Source organism: Lynx rufus, unplaced genomic scaffold, assembly GCF_022079265.1.
Source record: "Lynx rufus isolate CCGP_SWC_20201006 ecotype Redwood Valley unplaced genomic scaffold, mLynRuf1.p SCAF_3, whole genome shotgun sequence".
Classification (NCBI taxonomy): Eukaryota; Metazoa; Chordata; class Mammalia; order Carnivora; family Felidae; genus Lynx; species Lynx rufus.
This window is the reverse complement of record NW_025814845.1, coordinates 50,054-70,074: the sequence shown is the minus strand read 5'-3', so window position 1 is coordinate 70,074 and position 20,021 is coordinate 50,054. Positions and strand designations below refer to the sequence as shown.

At 64.5% G+C, this 20,021-nt stretch overlaps 1 protein-coding gene across 5 annotated transcripts in view; it reads left to right on the top strand.

Annotated features, from left to right (window-relative positions):
• Window positions 1-20,021, top strand: part of SH3TC1 (SH3 domain and tetratricopeptide repeats 1) — a 32,794-nt gene that overhangs the window by 6,123 nt on the left and 6,650 nt on the right. For 4 of the 5 annotated variants that reach the window (XM_047091116.1, XM_047091115.1, XM_047091114.1 and 1 more), the window contains 12 exons: window positions 1,416-1,490; window positions 3,530-3,657; window positions 4,386-4,491; window positions 5,237-5,383; window positions 6,035-6,239; window positions 7,032-7,108; window positions 7,838-8,033; window positions 10,564-10,697; window positions 12,246-12,287; window positions 13,971-15,629; window positions 17,620-17,800; window positions 18,806-18,956. In XM_047091116.1, the coding sequence (XP_046947072.1) occupies window positions 1,416-1,490; window positions 3,530-3,657; window positions 4,386-4,491; window positions 5,237-5,383; window positions 6,035-6,239; window positions 7,032-7,108; window positions 7,838-8,033; window positions 10,564-10,697; window positions 12,246-12,287; window positions 13,971-15,629; window positions 17,620-17,800; window positions 18,806-18,956 (3,101 nt within the window). The remainder of the gene's footprint in view (window positions 1-1,415; window positions 1,491-3,529; window positions 3,658-4,385; window positions 4,492-5,236; window positions 5,384-6,034; window positions 6,240-7,031; window positions 7,109-7,837; window positions 8,034-10,563; window positions 10,698-12,245; window positions 12,288-13,970; window positions 15,630-17,619; window positions 17,801-18,805; window positions 18,957-20,021) is intronic. The other variant, XM_047091117.1, reaches the window with a different exon arrangement.

The following is a 20,021-nucleotide window of genomic DNA, read 5'->3' as shown; positions in this document are numbered from 1 at the left end:
ACGGCTCTGTTACAAACCTTTGCGTTCCCGCAGTCCTGCTTTGTCCTCAGGACATAAAGCCCTGGGGTTGCTCAGCATGGGACGGCCCCATTCCTCTGAGGAGGACGCCCTGGGAGGGGCCCAGTGGCCAGGAAGGACCGGGCAAGGACCAGTCCGGGCCTCTTTCGGTGGGGGGGGGGGAGATGAACCCAGAGACATGGGCTCAGGAGGCTGTTCTGAGAAGCATGGCCGCGCTCCTGCCCGGGCCCTGGTGTAATCCTGATTGTCACTGGCTTGACTTGGGCCTCGGTTTCCCCACTTGGGAACCTGAGGGGTGGCAAGGGGATCTCCAGGACCCCGCTGTCTACCTCCTTGGGCTCTGGAGATGAGGGAAGGAGGGGAAAGACCCTCCCCGAGGCAGGGACGGCCTGTGCCTCCTGCCCTTCCCCAGGCTCCCCTGTCCTCACGTCTCCTCCCTCCTCCCGGTCCCCTGCCTGGCTGCCCGTTGGGGGTCTCCCAAAGGGGGCTTGCCCAAGGAGATGCCCAGCTGAGTGGCCAGTGGATGATGGATGCGCTGGGAGGATGGGAACAGAGCTTCACAAGGCACATCACGTCTGTCATCTCGGTCCTTCCGGGTGTGAGGGACACGGAAGGGGCCAGGGTGGCCCTCCTGGGTACCCAAGGGGGAGGGGTCCTGCAGTCAGACACCTGCCCGGTCAGCAGACTCCTGGCTGTCGCTCAGTTGCAGAGCCCGTCCTCCCTTCTGGCCCCCGCCTGAGCCCCCTCCACCGACCCTGCACTTCGGGGTGTCTCCACAACCCTAGCCGGGTTGTCAGCCGCGCCCTACTCACCTCACGAGGCCGAGGGGGCGCGGTTCACCCTCGGTCAGCGACTGGTACAGACTGAACAGGACACAGCCTTGTCTGCCCCGGACTCTGGGTTCCTTCCGGGCTGTCACCTCTCCTCTGGGGTCAGCAGAACGGTGGCCCCAAAGAAGTCCACGTCCTAATCCCCAGAACGTATGGCAGAAGTGATTTTAGGGGTGGGGGTAAGTCGAGGATCCTGAGATGGGAAGAAAACCTCAGGGTCAGAATCAGAGACACTGAGGCTGCCGGGCTTCTGGCTCTGAGACTGGAGGAAGAACCCGAGATCGAGGGGGGCGGACGAGCTGGAGACAGACCACCCCCCCCACCCCACCCCCCGGAGCCTCCAGCAGGAGCCGGCTCTGCCGAAACCTTGGTTTTAGCCGGTGAGAACTTTCTAGACTCCGGCACAGCAAGACAACACTCGTGCCGTTTGTTGCAGCACAGGGAGACCCTCACACCCGCCCCGTCCTCGTCCCCTCGCAGGTGTGCGGACACACCTCTTTTCCTCCAGAAATATTGGGGGGGTTTGTGCCTGTTCTGACCTTGATCCCCAAACCTGCTGTGTTACAGATGCCTCCCCGGCCCCTGGCGGCTCTGGGCCGGCTGCTGGGACCCCTCCCGGCCAGATGGGAACCTGCCCCACAGGTAGATGTCCTCACATGCCACATGGCGCCACAGGGTTCAGTGTGGGTGGGGACGTGAATGTGGGGTCCCTGGGCGCCCCCCCTTGCGCCCACCCTCACTGTCCCATGGCCTGCGGGTTCAGGAAAGTCTAACGCAGAGATTTTCTCTTCTTCTTCTTTTTTTTTTTAATGTTTATTTATTTTTGAGACAGAAAGAAACAGAGTGTGAGCAGGGGAGGGACAGAGAGAGAGAGAGAGAGAGAGAGAGGGAGACACAGAATCCCAAGCAGGCTCCGGGCTCCGAGCTGTCAGCACAGAGCCCAGTGCAGGGCTCAAACTCACGGACCCTGAGATCATGACCTGAGCTGAAGTCAGACGCTTAGCCACCCAGGCGCCCCTAACCCAGTGATTTTCAAAGTGTGGTCCCCAGACTTCCCGCCTGAGGATCGCCGTGGGGGTAGGGAGACTGCCTAGATGCAGATGGCCGGGTCCCGTGCCCAGGTCCCCATCCAGCCCCGCTGGGGGAGGGCCCAGGACTCTGCATTTCCACTTGGGGCCCGAAGGCTGGAGTTTGTCTGCCTTTGGAAAGGGCTTCTGTGGAGTCTGTGTTTGCATCTGCCCGAGGAGGGGACACGGCCCAGTAGGCTGGACCACATGCAGGGGAAGTGACGCTCTGGGGAGGCGTCACAGGTGGGACATGACCGGGTTAGGGACGCAGAGGAAGGAGCAGGGCCCTTGGGAGCGGCGGCCGGGGACTGACTTCTGGGGAGGGGGCCCCGAGGGCCAGGGGGCTTTCTGCGGGGCGCAAATGCGGGAGGCAGCCCTGGGTGGTGGGGGGGAAGGGGCGGGCAGAAGCCCCCTACCCCTGAGCCCCTGCTCCTGACCCCCAGCTGTGGTGGCACAGCAACCCCGGCGCTGTTAGTGGCCCACCTTTGCCTCGCCACCCTCCTCTTCCGACTTTCCTTCCGGGCAGCCGGCTCTGCCGGCGCGTTGAGCAAGCGGCAGATTATTTCTGGGTCTGGCTTGCAGCCCCGCCCTCTTACGGGAGCAGGGGCACATCTTAGAACCAGTTGTGAAATGCCGGCCACGCTTCCTGCTGGGGGAGTGGGGCCGATTCCAGGTTCCAGAAGTCTCCATACCGCCCTTCTCTCCCCTCCCTTCCCCTGTACTCCCCTCCCCATCTCCCTTCTTCTCTTTCTCCGCCCCCACCTTTCTCTCTCCCTTCCCCCTGCCTTCTCCTCCTGCATCATCCCCCTCCACCTCTTTGGAGCAGTCCATGCCCCGGGGATCTCAGCCTGGTTCGGAGGCCTCTTAGGAGGACAGGGGTGGGGGTGGGCTTGGGGCACTTGAGCCGAGATCTGAATTGTAGGGCAGCCAGGCAGGCAGGCCAGGATTTGATCTGGGAGAGAGTGCTGTAGGTGGAGGATGTGGTGAGTGCAAAGGCCCTGGGGCAGGGTGGGGGATGTCCTGATGTCCTAGGGCAGCCGAGAGGCCGCAGGCTAGATGGGAGGGACAGAAGAGGCTGGGGGGGAGCTTTTGTTCCGACTTAACTTAAATAAAATTTAAAATCTAGTTCCCACGGATGCACCGGCCACATTTCAAGAGCTCGATGGCCCCACATGGCTGGCGGCCGCCCTTCAGGACACTGGATGGCACTGCCTGGGGGGTGCCGAGAGCTGGGGCAGACAGCGAGCCAGAGCTCAGTGTCAGGGACCCCCCGGCTCTCCGTGGACCAGAGAATGGTCTGGAGGGGGGGCGTGACCCGGGGCCCCGGGAAGGGGTGCCACGGTGGGTTGGGCCTGGTTTTACAGCTCACTGGTGGACCCACGTGCCGTATGGTGCAGGGAGGTGTCCTTGGTCTGCAGGGAGGAGGCTGGGGGCCCTTCTGGAAATGGGACAGAGGCGGAAGGGTCAGTTTGGGGGCAGGACGGTGGGTTCTGGGGTGCGTGCTGGCACTCGAACGCCCCCGTCTGGAGCCCGGCGGTGGGAGAGGTCGGGGCTGGAGGTCACGGTGACTCCCGTGACTTTGCTGAGTGCTCGCTGGGCGCTGGCCCCTTCCAGACCTGACCCTGCAGCTGCTGGCCGTGCGGAGGAAGACGGGGCTTCCAGACCCCAGCCTGCAGCGGGCAATGCGGGCCCGGCTCCGCCTGCTGGAAAATGACAGCCGGGAAGTGGCCAGCGTGCTGGGGGTGAGTCTGGCTCCTCTGGGCGGAAAACGAGCCCGCGTGAGCGAAGGTGCGGGGGCTCCGGGCTCGAGAACGGGGACAGAGGCCAGGGGTGGCCCCGGGAGGAGGGGGGGGTCCAGACGGCACGCGAGCACCAGCGCGGTGCCCCGGGACTGGCCGCCCTTCGTGGGGCCAGGCAAGCGGCCGAATCCCGCGGGCCGCTTACCGAGGGTCGGGCTCCAGATTAGAAGAGTGGCTTCCATCGTCAGCGTGTCAGGTGGGGCCCTGGTAGCTCCCCTTCCCCGGGACACACCACGCTGTGCCTTGTACCTGCTGGTGTTATTCCAATGCCCCATCACCAGCAGGGGAGTTAGTTCACGGGACGGGGGTCAGAGGAGACGGGTGCAGGGTGAGCGTGGACATCTGCATCAGTGCCGCGGGAGGGGCTGGGAGACAAGGGGCTGCACGGGGCTGAGAGCGCAGCCTGCCTGAGAGCCTGCTGTCCCTGGTGCGGAGTCACCGAGAGCGAGGCCCAGAGTCTGAGCCCCCAGGGGCTCAGGGAAGGAGCGGGGCTGAGCAGAGGCACTAGGGAGCCACGGCTGGCTCGAGGGCCCCGGCCTCGGGCTGTCAAGGAATCGGCTCTGTGCTTCCGCCCCTGCCTGGGTCATTTATCACGATGTTTCTGTCGAGCAGCTCCGTCCTCCCGGCCGTCAGATGCCTGACGGCCCCCGGGACTGTTTCTTCCCCATAAGGAGTTATCGGCCAGGCTGCTGTCTATCCACAGTGACCAGGACCGGATTGTGGTGTCGTTTAAGACTTTCGAAGAGATCTGGAAGTTCTCCACTTACCACGCTCTTGGTAAGGTGGTGACCTTCTCAGAGCTGGTTATGGGGACCCCCCCCCCCCGAGGACACTTGTCACACGCCTAGGATGTTATATCATAGATCAGGCTTCAGGTTAGGGTTGCTCACGACGGCCTGGGCAGTGGGGCTCGCTCACCTGCTCTCGGGGGGGGAAATGGTGTGATGGGTGGGGACACAGAGGCACGCCCATCTGTGCCCGCATTTGGGCCGCGCTCCGAGTTCCTCCCGGCGCTGCACCGTGTGGTAGCTTTGCACGGCCAGACCTCGGGGGACGCTGAGCTCAGACTGGCTGAGCGCAGACCGGGCTATTTCCAGCTCATCCAAAGCGCTCTGTTTCTAAAGCGCCCCCAGCCTGCTGGGAGGCATCCGCAAGGGTCTGGCCGCGTCCTCTCGGGGACCTCGCCCCACCACCTGGGTCTGAGGACGGACAGAGTGGACAATGAGAGCAACGGCGTCTTGCACACCTTGAGCAGGGCTGTGCCAACCCCCCAGCACACTCGACCTCGAAGGCTCTTGTCCCGTCTCAGAGACGAGGAGACTGAGGGTCACAGAAGGCCAGTGTGTCGCCCACAGTCACGGCCGGTCCACTCACAGCCCAGTTGGTCAGACCTGGGGCTGCCTGGGTTGTAGACGGCACCTCGAGACCCCAGGGCAGGGCAGGGCTCCCCCCGCGCCGGCCTGTGAAGGTTTCCGCGTCTCCCTTTGGGGCCTGCCGGTTACCAGGCCCGTCTGGCCCCCAGGCTTCACTCACCACTGCCTGGAAAACCTGCTCGTGGACCAGGCCTTCTGGCTGCTTGCGCCCAGCGAAGACGAGGAGACGACCATCCAAGTCCACGTGGACCAGGAAGCCTTGACACGGACACAGGAGATTCTCCTCGCCCAGGAGGGTGAGCGTTGCATGATGACGGTGACGTCGGCCGGGGGCACACCATGCTGGGGCCACGGGGGCCACGGGCCGCAGGAGGGTCCTGGAGGCCCCGGCGTGCACGCCGGGACGGACAGGGGCTTCGTGCGGGGAGGAGCATGCGGGGCGTGGGGGGGACCCCAGCCATGAAGCGCCCAGGCCCTGTCACTTCGCTGTAGAAACCTGGCCAGGCCCCCAGGAAAGAAGAGAAAAAGCGTTTCTGCCAAGTGGCACCGCCATCCCGGGGTCCTGACCCGACGCGGTCTTGCTTTGAGCGCCGAGGTGGCCTCGTCATCGGGTCGGGTCAGCAGCAAACAGGACACGCAGCTGCCGGTCTCACCCTGGCTGCGGACGCGAAGAAAGGCGGCCGGCTGTGGCCGGGCTCCCGGCGGTGGTCCTGGCAGACAGGACCCTGGGGACCACAGGAAGGGAAACTGAGGCCCCCGGGCAGGTTCAGCGAGGCTCCCCGGGCAGGTGTGAGCAGAGCTGGGACTCCAGGCCGGCGCCGGCCTTCCAGTCTGGGGGGGGCGGCAGAGACCAGGGCTGGGGAGACCCCGCAGGACTGCCTTCACGCGTGCGGCCTGGCGGGGACGGGTGGGTCCCACACTGAAGGCCACTGTCTGTCACTTCGAAGGCCCTTTCTTTGTCCTGTGTCCCGACCGCCACGTGAGAGTGACCACCAGCCCCCGGGGCGCAGGCCCGCAGCCCCTGAGGCGAGCCGCGGGGGTCCCCCAGGGAGACGCAGCCCCGGCAGCGGACTCTAAGGCGCCCAGCCCCGGCACGTGCTCCCAGGACACGGCAGCGGTGGCCGCTCCGGAACCTCTGATTCCATTTCATCAGTAGGTACCGACCTTTGTGTCTCCGCTTCCGGCCGGTCCCGTCCTGTGTGTCGTCAGGCCTCCTGGAGCCCCCACCGCGCCCCCCGCCCCCAGGCGCTGGTCCAGCCTCAGCCAGAGGGGCTGGACGGTGCTCCAGGCAGACCCGGTCCTGACCCTGTCTGTTGCTTCCCATGTGTGGCCGTGACAGTGAGCCCAACTCTGGGCCTCAGGGCTGCGAGCTGCCCGGGGACGCTGACATTCCCTGGCGGGGCTGGCATTCGATGGCACCAGGCTGTGCAGCGTGGAGCCCTTGCTTCGTGTTCTGGCTCGTTCTGAAAAGCTTTTGAGGGAGCCAGCTGCCTACCGTGCACCCGTAGGAAGGAGGCATGTGGAAATCTGTACAAATGAAAACCAAGGCAGAGGAAGCTTGGGTAGCATGCCAGTTCTTGCTCAGGAGCTGAGCGTGAGGCGTTAACTTGGCTTGGAGCTTCCTGGCAGCCAAAGCAAAGAGAGAAAGTCGATGACCTGATGTTTAGAATCTGTGAAGTAGTTGGCAATGGCTTGGCTGCTGCCCCGGGCTAATGGAGGGAGGTTTCTCAGGAGGCCAGCCGGAGGACGGGCAGGGGACTCCCTGCAGGCACGGCCACATGCCGAGGTCTGAGGCTGCCCACCTGGGCAGGTGTGTGTGTGCCTGTATGTGCATAGTGGTGGCAAGTGGTGAAATTTACTTGGGTCCCTGGGGGCTGCTGACTTATCCCGTCTACGCATCGTCCACTCACTTCACATCTGAAATCCTCTCATGTCTCCCTCCAGGTGGGCCCTCAGGGTCGCCTGGGACCCCATCGACGACTCCGTGAGCGGCCCTGTGACGTCAGACGTTCCGCTGATGGGTAAATGCTTTCGCTGGCCTTTCTCCCCTGGGAAAGGCGTGGGCAAGGAGGGGCAGGCACCCGCATTCTGGAAGCTTCTGTGCTGGCCCTGAATCCTCCCCAAGCCAGAGGGGGTAGCTAGAATCCCCTGCAGCTCATGCTAAGACAACGAAGCTCAGAGAGGTCCACCGGCTGGCCCGGATTTTGTCGCACGGGGTGCGGGGAAGCCGGGCCGCGTCCCCGTCGCTGCCTCCGGGGAGCCCCGAGGGTCCCATTCACAGAGCACCCATCAAGCACTGCTTTCTCTCCAGCCGCACTTGAGACACCTCAGAGGGCCCTGGGACGGGTGGGCTAGGCTCCCGCTGATGTTGCCGCGTGAGCTCATGAGGGTCTGGAGGCTTAGGTGCTGGGTCTTCTCCCGAGAGGCCAGAGTGGGGCTCTGACTTGGGCTCCTGGTCCAGTGCTCTCTGCTCTGCCCCAAGCTGGCAGGGCCCTGTATACCTGGGAAGTGGCTGCGAGGCCCCGAGGGAGAGGGATGTATGTTTACAGACGGCCCCGGGCCAAGTTAGTTAATGTCTCTGGGCCTCAGTTTCCCATGCTCGCTGTGCGGAGGAAGCGCCCCCTCCGGGGGCCCCTAGATGTCCAGCCCCTTGCGTGCAGCGGCCACACTTCGCGGCAACCCTGACCAGCTGTTCTTGGACAAGAGCCCCGGGGTGCGCCCCCAGCACTGACGTGGCCTCCTTTCCGCAGCCGTGGGCCTGGCCTCAGCAGTGGCAGACTACCAGGGCTCCGGGCCTGAAGAGCTGAGCTTCCGAGGCGGTGACGTCATCGAGGTCCTGGGCGCCCGGGTGCCCGGCCTGCCCTGGTGCCTGGGCCGGCACACGGCCTCGGGCCAGGTCGGGTTTGTGCGCACGAGTGACATCAGTGTGCAGGGCCAAGTGTCTGAGTGAGTGGCTGAGGCCCTGCCCTCTCCCGAGCCCGCTCCCCTACCCCCGGGGGGCAGCCTGGTGACACACGTGGACGAGGTCCCGGATGGCACCCCTGACCCTCCCCCTCGCCACCGCCCGGGCGCCTGTTCCCTTGTCCCCAGGGCTGGCGTCAGCCTCCTACCTGGACCCCTCGTGTCCCTCCTCCAAGTGCAGCCCGGGGCTGTTCTCTGAACTACACGGCATCCCACGCGGGGGGCTTAGCTCAGCAGGTGGAGATTCCGTCCCAGCCCACGGGGCCAGGAGTCCAGAGTCAAGGTGCCACAGGGCCCCACTTTCTCTGGAGGCGCCCTCCTTACAGCCCCTGGTGGCCACGTCACCCCCGTCTCTGCCTCCGTCTTCCCACGGCCTCCTCACCCCAGCACGTGTCTCCGAGCCTCGTCCTATAAGGACACCAGTCTCTGGATTAGGGCCCACCCTACCCCGTGTGACCCCCACCTCAACTGGTTATATCTGCAAAGACCCTTCATTGAATACATCACCTCCCGAGGTCCTAGGTGGACATGAATTTTGAGGGACACTATTCATCCCCATGCACCTTGCCACTCCCTCTTCTCTTCTCTTCTCTTCTCTTCTCTTCTCTTCTCTTCTCTTCTCTTTCTTTATGTTTAAATTTGAGAGAGAAAGAGACAGAGTGTGAGCAGAGGAGGGGCAGAGAGAGGGAGACACAGAATCTGAAACAGGCTCCAGGCTCCGAGCTGTCAGCACAGAGCCCAACGCGGGGCTCGAACTCACAGACCACGACATCATGACCTGAGCCGAAGTCAGGTGCTCGAGATTCTAGGCCTGGCCTTTAAGGCCCCCCACGACACAGACCCTGGTGAGCGCGATGTCAAAGGCTGCCCCTTGCCGTCAGGCCCCTTCCGGAACGAGTCCGCTTTGACACGTGTGCCCCTACGTGAGACACCCCCTCCGTCCCTGCCCTCCAGTTTTCCTGGGGCTCTCACTGGCCCCCAGGCCCCGTCTCCGACGGCTCATCCCTGGGGACTTGCTCCTCTCCCTGTGGGACCCCCCACACCCTGCTGGTGACATGCCCGCCCCTGCCCTTCTGAGAATTCTGAGTGTCCCCACGGTGCGGCCCTGGGCAGCAGCAGGGGTGTCCTTGGGGGAGCGGTCAGTGGGCACAGCTGTGCCCATCCTTGGGTGGCAATTCCGTTCCCCTGGGCTTGAAGCATCATTGTCAAGACCTCAGTCATGAGCCCAGAGAAGGTGGGCGTAGGGACAGGGCCTTTACTGGGTCTGGACCTGGCCTCCCACGCCCGTCTTCAGGGGTCCTCTGGCCCTGACGTCCCGCGGCCTGGGCAGGAAGCCTGGAAAAGCCCCGCGGACCCCCTCGTTCGCTCCACAAACATCAACTGCACATCTTCCCTGTTCCAGACCCTGGGTTTTCATCCTTTGTTTAATGAACCACCTCCTGGTGCCTCTGCTCTTTTCCTTTATTTTGGCAAAATTTCAGATTTAGGGAGGTTGCAAGACGAGATTCCCGTAATCCCTTCCCCCCGATCACCCAAGGGTTGGCACGTTGTCACATTCGTCTTCCGCTTTTCCTTCTCGTACTGACGCCGTCGGGGGTGGGTTGTAAGCAGGATACCCCTTTCCCGGCGAGTGGCGCGGCGCGTGCCTCCTGAAGCCAGGACGCCCGCCTGGGCACCGCCGCGCGCCCTTCGGGATGGGGACGGTGACGGAACAGCGCCCTGCAGGCCACACTCGGGGTTTGCCAGCGTCCCAGTCGTGTCCTGGACAACCAGAGAAAGTTCCAGGCCTCGTGCCACCAGTCTCTCCTCCCTCGTCTCGTGGTCCTTTAGGACACTGACGTTTTTGAGGCACACAGGCCTGTTCTGTTGAATGTACCAGAAGCTACTCTGAGATTTTCTTTAACGTCTCAAAATAGCTCCTTCCAGTTTCCAGGCGCATTTCAGAGTTTCACGTAACGCTGGTGATTTAGTCCCACGAGCGAAAAATGCCTGTTCCTTCTCTCCCTTCTCCCCTTCCCGTTTTTCATCTCCCTGACTTGGCGGGGACAGGAGCGCCCCATTTCTGTGCTGGGCGTCATGGGGAGCCCGGGAGCTCGTGACGCGAAGGGGTTGACCCGTACATCCACACGTGCACACGCACACATTTGTAACGCATACTTGTGCACGCCCACGTGCACACCCACGTACGTGCGATACGTACATTCTGCCTGCAGCTGTCACAACCTGCCTCACAGGGGAAGGGGCACTTGAAGCGGGGCTTTGGAGGCTGCCCAGGAGCTCACCTTCCCCGGCTGCCACGACCCGCCGTGTCTGTAGCAGCCTCTCCCGCTCCTGGCCGTCTGCCTGCAGCTGGACCAGGCGGGCCTTGCGGGCCGGATCTATTTTGTTTCTGTCCCGGCGACCTGGCCGCCGGGCACAGAGCAGGTGTGACGGGGGTGTCTGTCACACCAGAGAGTAGATGGGGGTCTCGGGCAGGAAACGTGCTGTTGTACATAAAGCGCCTTCTTTTCTCCAGGCTGGAAAACGTGATTTTTCTCGATGAGGAAGAAAGGTCGTTCTTCAGCAACGAAGGGCGCTTCTCGGACGAGGACGCCAGGCAGTTGCTGAGGAGGATGTCCGGCGCGGACACGCGCACCGTGTACAGCCTGGGTAGGTGTGAGGGCGCCGCGGGGGCGGGGGCACGGCTCCTCCCTCCCCTCCCCCTGGCCGCGGGGACGTCGCAGGACCTGCGTCGGACCCTGGGTGCTTAGGACGGTTTCTGTGGGCAGGTTCCCAGAAGGACAAGAGGGTCTGCAGCTGAACCGGGAGACCCCGAGACCCGGCCGGCCGGCACCGGGCCTGCTCGGGCTCCTGTCCCCTCCGCGGAGCGCGGACTGTTCTGGCCCCCGTGCTCCCCTCCGGACGCCCCTCCCCGTGTCCCTTCAAGAAGGCCCGCCCCGGGGCTCCTAAAGGTGACCGCACAGGTGCCGCTGCTGCCTGAGGGGCCCGTAGGGACGGCAGCGGGCCAGAGGCAGAGAGGGGGACGGGGCGAGCGGCAGGGAGATGCCCGCAGTGGCCGCGAGGCGTGCCCGCCTTCCACCGGCCCGGCCCGCCGCCCACGCGCTGCCGCTCCGCCAGTCTGGGTGACAGCGACCGCCCTCCGTGACAGGACCAGGAGCCCGGGCTCGTGTGGCTGTGGGCTGGCCTGGTTGCCGGACCGCCAGGGACCGGGGCCGGACCCCAGGGCCACCAGCCCCTAAAGACGGTGCTGCTCCCTCTCCCCGCGCTGCCCTGCGCTCAGGAAGGACCCTCTGTCGGCTGCCGTGCAGGGGGGCGCGGGGGCGGGAGCCGTGTCATCGGCAACAGAGGCGACAGGGGAACAGACCCGCTGGGGGACCGCCTGGGGCGGGGGGTGCTCTCTAGCCGGTTCCTTCATCCTGTGCACGGAGGTGAATGCGCGTGCGCACACACGCTTACACACACGCACCGTATACACGTGCGCACACGCGTTCACACATATGTGCAGCACACGCATGTGCACCCATGCTTACACATACATGTGGCATGCGTGTGCACGCTTACAATACACGCAGCACACTCATACGAAGCACACGCGCACACACTTACACACGTGCACACACTTACACACGTGCACACTCAAATAAGGCAGCACACACATGCACGCACACACATCCACACACACATACACTTACACATCCATGCACAGACACGAGCACAGTTACACGTATGTGCACGCACACACACACTCCTCACGGCCCTGGAGCAGACACGACTTGCACATCAGGAACTTTTCCACCAGAACAGAGTTAAACTTTCCAGGTCCCACAAATTGGTTTCTCTTGCTAAACAGGCAAACTTAAATTTGACCTTAGCACCTATGTCAGCTCCCCACTAGGGGGGACATTCTGGGGGCCCCCTTCCGCCAGGCGCCCCTTAGCTTCCCGGAGCCTGTGCATTTGTCAGAGTTGGCATCACACTTCACACGTCTTTTCCCAGCAAATTAGCGTCAGCCCATTTTCAGGAGGCGGAAACTGAGGCTTAGGGAAGGGCTTGGCCTCTTGACCAGGGGATCCCCCCAGCCCTGCAGCCCCTCAGGTCACTGGAGTGTGTCTGTCCTGGTGTCCCCACCCATCCCGACATGGCCCCGACCTGGAGGTGCTGGCCGGAGGGTGATGCCTCTGTTCTCTCCCTTCTCAGACAGATTAGAAGAGACCGACTTTGAGCCACCGGAAGAACAAGGTGGGTTCTCCCCACACGGCAGCGTCCCTCCGGGCAAGGGGCTGGACCCGGGGCTATGACGCCCGGCAGAAGCCACAGAGCTGGGTGTGGATGGGGCTCTGTGCGGGGACCTCACACCTCCGTCGGGGAAGGCGGGAGGGGGTCCGTCCTGCAGGGGGAGGGGATGAGGTGAGGGCAAAGCTCCCCCCTGCTGTGGTAGTGGTCCCTGCAAACACACCAGCCCTCCAGCTAAGGGGGGGTCCCCTCCACTGCCCGGGCCGTGGCTGTCCCCCGCTCTGTCCCCAGCTGAGGTGGGGGTTCTGGGCCTGTACTTGGCCATGGGTTCTTTTCTTGAAACCTAGAGCATCTGAAACTCTCGGCTTTGAGAAAGTGAAATGCTGGGTTTGGAGGGCGAAGGGGGTGCGGGGGCTGGATTTGGAGTCTCACGCTAGAGAAGCCCCTCAAAGATTTGCTTCTTCCCCTGGGAGCTGGTAAGGGAGACCCCCTCCTTCTCCTTCCACACCTCCATCTTGACCCCCCCCACAGAAGGTCTGCCTCGGGGAGAACCTGGGGACTTGAATGCCCGAGGACCCTTTGGGGTCCACCTAAGCGCAAACAGGGAAGGGCCACTTGGGGTACTCGATGGGGAGGCTCAGGACGTCCGGGGCCATTCCGGGCCCTCCGTCCAGCCCGGGCCTCTGCTGGGTGAGGAGGGCAGGACTCGCCGGGATGGGAGGGGGTGGGGGCGGCGAGGTTGGGGGGGCGCATTCACACCTACATGTCGGATTAGTCAGGTCAGACGTTTGCTGCTGAACCACAGTGAATTCTTTTTTATTCCTCGACTTTACGGACGAACAAAGAGCGCGTTCGTTTTGAACATGTTTTTTATGTGAACTCGAAACAGAAGAGTCTTTAGATTCTGGTTCTTTCCTTGCAAACAAATTCCCCTTTAAGCTCATGTTTTTCCAGCAGGAAGTGTAGCTGTTTGTGCGTTGGCTGTGTCTTCGGGTACTGACCCCATCCAAAGCCGACAGCCCCGCACACGGGCACTTTTGGGTACGGGTGCCCCCAGGTTCTCCAGAGCCTCGTCCCTTTCCTTCTTAACCCTTTAGTAACTGTGGGCCTCAGATTCTCGAAGCAGCCAGGGTGAAGGTGGAGGCCCAGGGGGTCCTAGCTGACGTGGTCCCGGGCGAGAGCTGGACCAGGGACCCAAACAACGTCCTCCATCGAGGCGGGTTTCATCAGTTCTGGGGGTGGCTTCTGAGCACGTGCTGCCCCATAGCTCTGGTTGGCCCATGATGATGTCACGGGAGTCCTGCACCCGACGGGAGACCCCCAAGTGCTGGGGAAATCCCACAGAGGCGGGGGCAGCCAGGAATGTGGACGTGTCCATCCGTTAAGTGGCTTTTCCTGGAGGGGAAAGGACGCTGATTGCTGAGCGGTGCTCTCAAACAGGAAGCATCAGAAGGGGTTACTCGGCAGAAAGCTCGGCCAGATCGATCCCTATGCTCATAACCACGACCGAGTCCACCGGGTGCGAGGCGCTGGGCTCGGCATTGCGCGTAAATCTTGGGCTTCAGGTAGGGGAGGCTCGGGCAGCAGCTGACAGGGGTGCCGAGGCTCGGAGGGAGGGATGTCTGTCCCTTACCCCGGCCTAGGCCCAGATCGGCCTCCCATCCACCCGGGGGTTTTGGTGATTTGCAGAATCACCTCACCTGGACCCAGAGCCACGCGAGACCCTACAGAAGGTGAAGAACATTCTGGAAGAATTCAAATCCCGCCAGGACTGCCCCGAGGAGCCAGAGTCCTGGGGTCTCTGCGCGGCCTCCGGCGGCGCGAGCCCACCGGACCCTGAGGAGCCCCCCTTCTGCTTGGACGCGGGGGCCGACCGGACCGACCCGGAGGCCCTGGGCTCGCTGCTGCTGTTCCTGGACGCGCCCGACTACAAGGCCTGCTTCCGCGGCCTGTACGACCTCTCCCTGCCGGGGCTGAGCGCCCTGTGCGGCGGCCGCACCGACGAGGAGGAGCTGGCCGGGCTCCTGGCGCGGGCGCGGGGGGCGGCCAAGAAGGCCGGCCTCCCCATGGCCCTCGCCAGAGTCTGCTTCCTCCTGGGGCGGCTGTGCGTGCGCCGGCTCAAGCTGTCCCAGGCCCGGGTGTACTTCGAGGAGGCGCTGGGCGCCCTGGGGGGCCGCTTCGGCGACCTCTTCCTGGTGGCGGCCGTGTACTGCAGCCTGGCCACCATCCACCTGAAGCAGAGGAACAGAGACAGGTGCGCGCAGGTGACGCCCAAGGCCGCGGCCCTGCTGCTGGGGACGCCCGGCCACGGCTGCGGCACCGAGGCCGGGTCGGAGCTGCTGGCGCACGCCCTGCGGCGGGCCGTGGCCGGCCGGAGCCCGCAGGCCGAGGCCCGGGCCTGCTTCCTGCTGGCCAGGCACCACGCCCGCCTGCGGCAGCCGGAGGAGGCCCTGCCCTTCCTGGAGCGGCTGCTGCTCCTGCACGAGGCCTGGGGCTCCCCGGAGGCCGCCTGGCCCGCCGACTGCTACCTGCTCCTGGCCGACACCTACAGCCGGCGGTGCCTGCCGCGCCTGGCGCTGGGCTGCGTCAGGGCGGCCTCGCTGCGGGCCCGGGCCTCGCTGCGCGGCTCGCTCCGGAGCGTGGACCTGGTCCTGCGCAACGCCCCCCGCCTGCCCCGCCCGCCCTCCCAGGCCGCGCCCCACCTCCGGCGGGCGCTGGCCTCCCTGGGCCCGGGCGCGGGCCGGGCGCTGCGCGGGCCCCTGTGCGCCAGCCTGGCCCGGCTGCACAGCGGCCACGGCCAGCACGGCAGGGCCGTCGCCCTGATGGCGCAGGCCGCGGAGGCGGCCGCCGGGGCCGGGAGCCGCCTGGCGCTGGACTACCTGCTGGCGCTCGCCTGGCTGCACGTGCTCGGCGGCCGGAGCCCGGCGGCCCTGGGCGTCCTCGAGTGCGTGCGGGACGGGGCGGTGGCCGGCGCGGAGCGGGAGGGCGTGATGGCCAACATGGCGGCCGTGGCGCTGACGAGGACGGGCAGGACCCGGCAGGCGGCCGAGGGCTACTACCGCGCCCTGCGGGTGGCGCGGGGCCGGGGCCGGCGGAGGAACCAGGCGGTGGCGCTGGCCAACCTGGGGGCCCTGTGCCTGCGGGCCGGCGCCGGCGGCCTGGCCCAGCACTACTGCCGGGAGGCCGTGAAGCTCTTCTCGCGGCTGCCCGGCGGGGAGGGCGGCCAGGACTTCACCTGCGTGCTCCTGCGGCTGGGCCGCCTGTGCGCCCGCAGGGCCCGCGCCCGGCAGGCCAAGTGCTACTACGAGTGGGCCTTTCTGGTCGCCGCGGAGACGGACCACCTGGAAGGTGAGTGGCGGCCACGCTGGCTTCGCGGAAAGAAAACGCGTCTTCTCCCCATGTCCGTCCACAGCGCGCCCGGGGCTCTCGACTCTCCCGCCGTCGAGAGTGTCGAATGGCGGGAACCCGCAGGTACTTGCGGGTGCCTCCGAGGCCGGCTGCGGGGCGGCTCTCGTGGGAGCACGCCCGCCAGGCTCTGTGCAGGCTCCAGCCACAAACGGCACCCGTGCAGTCCTCACGGGGGCCGGCCGCCAAGTGTGGGAAACAGATGCCCGGGTCACGGGAGCCGCAAACGGGGGTATTCATTGTGACGACGGGGGCTCCCGGTCCCGACTAGTGGGACCTCCGTGTGGAGGAGGGTTTAGCCAAGCATAGGATGGAGGACAGGCAGACGGTGAAGCCCGTGCAAAGGCCCTGGGGAAAGCTGGGCCATGCAGGGAGATGCAGAGTTTGGGGTGGGTGCCTCGGGTGGTGGGTGGCGAGCACCTTGGCTGGGGGCGCTAGGCAGGGGCCAGGGACCCTAGGCTGCGGTTTGGCTTTTTCCCGAGAGCCCTGGGGAGCCGTTGAGGGTTGTAGAACACTCGGACGCTCACGGAGCCTGGAAGGGGACCCTGTGGATCTCCAGAAAGAAGCAAGAGCTGGGTCCCCAGATGTGCCCGGTGGCCTCGGGTGGGTCCCGTCTGTGCTCACAGGCCTGTTGTCCCCTCTGCCCCATGCTGAACCTCGAGGAGCCTGGGGGCCACTCTGCTCCTTTTTGAGTTGGCTTTGGCAGCTTGGGTCTCCCCGGGTTCATCCGTTGTATCTGGGTTGCCCTTTGTTGGCATAAACCCTTCTGTAAGGCCGGTGCCACGGCTAATCCCGATCATTTATGCCTTTTTTTCTCAGTCTGACTGCAGATGAGTCCATTTTGTGAATCTTCTCAAAGATCCGTCATTCAGTTTCATTCGTTTCTCTCTCTTGTTTTTTCGATTCTCAACGTCACTATTTTATCTTTACTCTTGAATCTTTATTTTTCCTTACTTTTGCTCACTTTGGATGTAGTTACCTCCTGTCTCTCGTTCCTCAAGGCGGAAGCTTAAACTTTGTGTCTGAAAATTTTCTTCTTTTCTAAGGTAGGCATTTACGGCTAGAAAGTCCCTGTAAACACGGCTGTCCCGCGTCCCGCATCCCGCAGGGTCAGGGTCTGCCGTGCGTTTACTTCCACTCATCTCAGAGTACCTTCCGGTTCCCGTCGCGATTTCTCCCGCGACCCCCGGCCGTCTGGCAGTGCGTTTGTCACGTCCACGTACGCGTGGATTTCCCAAACTCCCATCCGTTACCGATTCCTGGTTTCATCCCGCTGTCGCCGGAGATCATGCTCTGTAAGACGTCAGGCTCTCACATTTACTGAGCGTCGCCCGGTGATTTGGCGACTGAGAACGCGATATGTGCGGTCTCCCCGGTCACCGTGTTGTCCTGATCTTCTGTGCCCTTGTCGGTGGTCCGCTTGGCGGGGAGCCCGTCCGGCCGTTCTCGGCCAGAGCCTGGCTTCGCGAGGGAGCGCTGGCTCCGGAACGCCGGGAGCTGGGTTTGAATCGCAGCCCCACTGCGTGCTGTGTGCCCCAGACTCAGTGTGCCCGCCTGCGGCATGGGCAGCCCGGTGCTCCCTGCCTCGTCGGCGTGGGGTGAAGGCAGCCCCCGTCCGTCACCCCAGGAGGGGTTTTGGGTAGCAGAAGCAGGCAGCCCGGTGCGGTGGGAGAGGCTGGCCAGGACCCCCGGGCCCGGGACGTGTAGACGCGGTCAGCGCCGTGTCTGTGACGTGCCCCAGCGGGCTCGTCACGGCGTGCTCTTGGCTGTGCGGCCCGGGGCGGATCGCGTAGCCGGTCTGGACTCAGTTTCCCCGCTGCACTGACCCCACTGGAGTCACGGAGGAGGCAGGCACACGGCAGGGGCCTTCAAACCCTGCAGATGTCACCGCCGTGCGTGACGGCGATGCCTTCCTCTCGTTCTCCCCGCCCAGGCCAGCTGCGTGCCGTCCAGCGGCTTTGTCACTTCTACAGCACGGTCATGCCCAGCGAGGCCCAGTGCGTCGTCTACCATGAGTTCCAGCTGTCGCTGGCCCGCAGGGTGGCGGACAAGGTGCTGGAGGGGCAGCTCCTGGAGACCATCAGCCGGCTCTACCTGTCCCTGGGCACCGAGCGGTGAGGGCCGGTTCCGCGGGCGGGGCGGGGAGGACCCCGGCCCTGGTCCCGGGGCGGCCCCTCCTCAGGGACCACTTCATTCCTTAGTGTCAGATAAGCTCCGAGCTGGCCGGCCTGGGGGTGTCCCCACCAGCGCTCGTGGCACAGGGTTCCCCTGAAGGGTGCCCCTCGTCTCCACGCACACACCACAGTGGAGGCAGACCGTGCGTTTCTGGGCCATTCTTCGTGACATAGTGGCTTTTGTAAGCTGACCTCTGCCTGCCCTGAGTGTCCACCAGCCAGCCCAGCTCTGGGCCAGGCAGTCTGTTCCCAGCCGTCCCCTCAGATGTGAGGACAGTGGCCACGTGTACCTGAAGGATTCTCATCCGCAGGGAAATACCTGGCTGTCCCACCTGCTTCTTCGGGGCAGGGTTTCAGGATCCTCTGTCCCCTGTGACGCCCACACTGACCATCCCGATCAGATGGATGGTCCCGGGAATGTCACTGGTAACACCCCTCCCGGCTGGGGACTCACTGAGAGGCAGGGAAGAAGCCAGGTTTCCACAGGACTTGGGGGGCCTCTGCCCCTCCCACCTGGGCCTCAGTTTCACAGCACGACCGATGGGCAGTGACCTTGATCGCTGCTTCTCAAAGTGGGAGAGAATACCGCCCGGGAGCTCACTGCAAAAGCACATTCTCGGGCCCCACCCCAGACCTGCTGCGGCAGAAACCCTGGGAATAGGGTCCCGCGGCCACACTGGGGTTTGAGAACCACTGGCCTAGATTGTCTCTCAATTTCTGCCCACACACACGTTCCCCTCTGCACCCAGAGAGGTCGCGCCCGAGTCCGGGGAGTGGGGCAGGGACAGAATGGCCCGCTCCCCGTCCCCGTTTCCTTCCAAAAAGCCTCCCTTCCTTTCGCCGGGCGAGCCAAAGCCGAAGGACGGGCACCAGGAAGAGCCTGGTCCGCTCCCCCGGGGACAGCCGGCCCGGGAGCGCGTGCTCTGACCCCCGCTCTAATCCCAGGGCCTACAGGTCCGCGCTGGACTACACCAAGCGCAGTCTGGGCATTTTCATCGACCTGCAGAAGAAGGAGAAGGAGGCGCACGCGTGGCTGCAGGCGGGGAAGATCTACTACATCCTCCGGCAGAACGAGCTGGTAGACGTGTACCTCCAGGTGCTGGGGCGCCCTGTCCTTCATCCCCTCCCCCTGCGGAGCACCCGCTGCGTGCCAGCTGCTTGTGCGGTCCCAGCCCTGGACCCCTAGTCCAGGAGCCCCCAGCCCTGGACCCCCATTCCTGTATTCCCAGCCCAGGACCACCACCCTGTACCCCCAGCCCTGCCCCCCCAGGCCTAGACCCCCAGCCCTGTATTCTCAGCCCTGGACCCCTAGCCTTGGGCCCCTAGCCCTGGACCCCCAGCCCTGGAGCCCCCAGCCCTGAACCCCTAGCCCTGGACCCCAGTCCTGGACCCCAACCCTGGACCCCCAGCCCTGGGACCCCAGCCCTGGAGCCCTCAGCCCTGGACCCCCATTCCTGTATTCCCAGCCCAGGAAAACCACCCTGTACCCCCAGCCCGCCCCCCCCAGGCCTAGACCCTCAGCCCTATATTACCAGCCCTGGACCCCCACCCTGAACCCCCAGCCCTGGGCCCCGAGCCCTGGACCCCTAGCCCTGGACTGCCACCCCTGGACCCCCAGCCTTGGGCTCCTAGCCCTGGACCCTCAGCCCTGGATTCCCAGCCTGGACCGCCACCCCTGGACCCCCCAGCCCTAGACCCCCATCCCTGTATTCCCAGCCCTGGACCCCCAGCCCTGGACCCCCACTGGCCGGCATTTTCCACAACAATCTGAGCCCTCCCAAGGGGCCGGAGGCGTGTGCCCCTCACCACGGCCACCACCGTGTTGGTACACAGCAAGCGCTCAATAAATGTGCAAATGACGCGTCCACCGCGTTGGCACACAGAAGAATTTTCTTCAGTGGCAAACGGCGTGCCTCCTTAAAAAACCCACTTATCACAGAAGCTCCGTTTCCAGTTGCGTTCCAAGCTTGACATGACTTGGAATAGATTGAGAGGCTCGTGAGGCCAATGAGTGTTTTCACTTTTGAGCGCTTACTGTGTACTTCCCTGGGCCATGGGCCGAGGGTCCCGGGGCTCACCGCTGACGGGGGGCAGGCGCCTCGGGGCTGCGGGCAGAGCTGCGGGCAGGGGTGCGGTTGTGCACAGAGGGGCCGGGAGGGTG